A 1,732-nucleotide genomic window follows, 5' to 3' on the forward strand; every position below is an offset into this window, starting at 1 on the left:
AGTATACATTAGGTTTAAGATCTTAGCTGTTCATTCTACTTTAAACCAATCAGAGTTTAGCGCGAAAAGTAAAGCTTTTTCATCATTTAGGGTTTTTCTTCTTTTATTTATCACTATGCTAATCTGTCGTCAAGGCAGTTCGATTATCATTTCACAGTAGCTGATACAAAGGCAAGTGTATGGAAAAATTAATATTTTACCACGCACACATATATTGTTAGAAAGAAAAGTAAATAGTAATTAAAAGGTCATGGTACCTGATAAAATGTATTAGGTCAGGTTTACATGTTATAAATACACCCTCTAGGGTTAGGGCTTGTAGTAACAACTAAAAGGAAGTTATTGATTCTCTCTCCTTTCCCCTCTTTCTCTCCAGATGCCGGCTTCTAATTACTGGCCAGTCTTCCAATTGGAGAGTTCTAGCCTAGTTTATCAAGGATTTGAAAGAGGAGAAGGCAGTGTGGAATTGGGGGCTAGCAAGATGAGGAAGCGACAAGTGGTGGTAAGAAGAACGGAAGAACCTTCAAGAAGCTCAACGACTTCTTTCACTATCAGGAATGTTAAATATGGAGAGTGCCTAAAGAATCATGCTGTTAGTGTTGGAGGTTATGCTGTTGACGGGTGCAGAGAGTTCATGGCTAGTGGCGAGGAAGGCACAGCTGGTGCACTCACTTGTGCCGCTTGTGGTTGCCATAGAAACTTCCACAGGAGGGAAGTGGAGACAGAGGTGGTATGTGATTGTCCTTCACCTTCTTCAAATGGTAATTAGAATTTCGAAGAGTGCTGGGGTTTTATGTTTAGTGTATGACTTTTACTTTTCCTGTTTGGATTTGTGATTGTTGCTCTTGTTGTTTTATTATTAATGGTTTTTAGGGTTGATGGACATCATAAGTAGAGCTCCTCTATATATGATTTGTACATGTGAAAAACTAATGGAGAACAGTGAAAATGAATTGAGTGATGTGTTTTTGATGATCAATGAACATTGCCATAGCAAATTGCTGGCACTAGGACGAATTAGCTGTTATAAGCTTCATGATTGGAGTGAATAAAGCATATGTAATCCAGAAGTTTTGTTGTCTTTGAGTCACAATTCCACAAGGCAGAAAGAGCATGTACTAAACAAAGGTGAAAAATTAACGGTGGAAGATAATGAATATTATTGTCATGAAATTATTGTGAACTTTTTTATGCAACATATGAACTTTTTTATGCAACATTCAAATGAGTCCGGTATTCAGTTGATAGCATTCTTAAATCTCTCCTTCCCACCTAGGTTGTAATGAAAGCATCAGAAGTTTGAACAATAACAATTTAAGCAGCAGCAGAAGCTTCATTTCCCTCAAAATTGATCATATAGTTATCGAATCAAGTTAATAAGCTTCTACCTTTGCATATCTTAATTTTTTTTCCATTTTAGCCCAGTAATTGTGCTCTTTTGCTGATTGATTCTTGAGGTAGTTCATTAGCCATTTTGCAATATTACATTGAGGAGCTCAGAAAAGAAATCTAGGGAACACTTCCTAGATGTGGTAGTCATATCTATATGGTAAGATAACTTTGTATTTAAGGTTATAGGCCCACAAAACTAATCATGTTGGTTGTAATGATAGAAAATTCACTTAGCCATATACTTAAAAGTTGATAAAAAAGCTTAGCCTATATAATTCATCTCGTTTTGTTGGTCAATAAAATTCATTAGTTCAAAGATGAATATAGAAAGACATGAAAG

The 1,732-nt window shown here is 35.8% G+C and overlaps 1 protein-coding gene across 1 annotated transcript; it reads left to right on the forward strand.

Moving 5' to 3' along the window:
- The first annotated feature begins 241 nt into the window (after positions 1–241).
- Positions 242–1,036, forward strand: LOC118050850 (mini zinc finger protein 2-like). The gene has a single exon (XM_035061327.2). The coding sequence runs from the start codon at positions 377–379 to the stop codon at positions 767–769; it is 393 nt and encodes a 130-aa protein (XP_034917218.1). The 5' UTR covers positions 242–376; the 3' UTR covers positions 770–1,036.
- Positions 1,037–1,732: the final 696 nt, after the last annotated feature.

Source organism: Populus alba, chromosome 4 (genome assembly GCF_005239225.2).
Source record: "Populus alba chromosome 4, ASM523922v2, whole genome shotgun sequence".
Lineage (NCBI taxonomy): Eukaryota > Viridiplantae > Streptophyta > Magnoliopsida > Malpighiales > Salicaceae > Populus > Populus alba.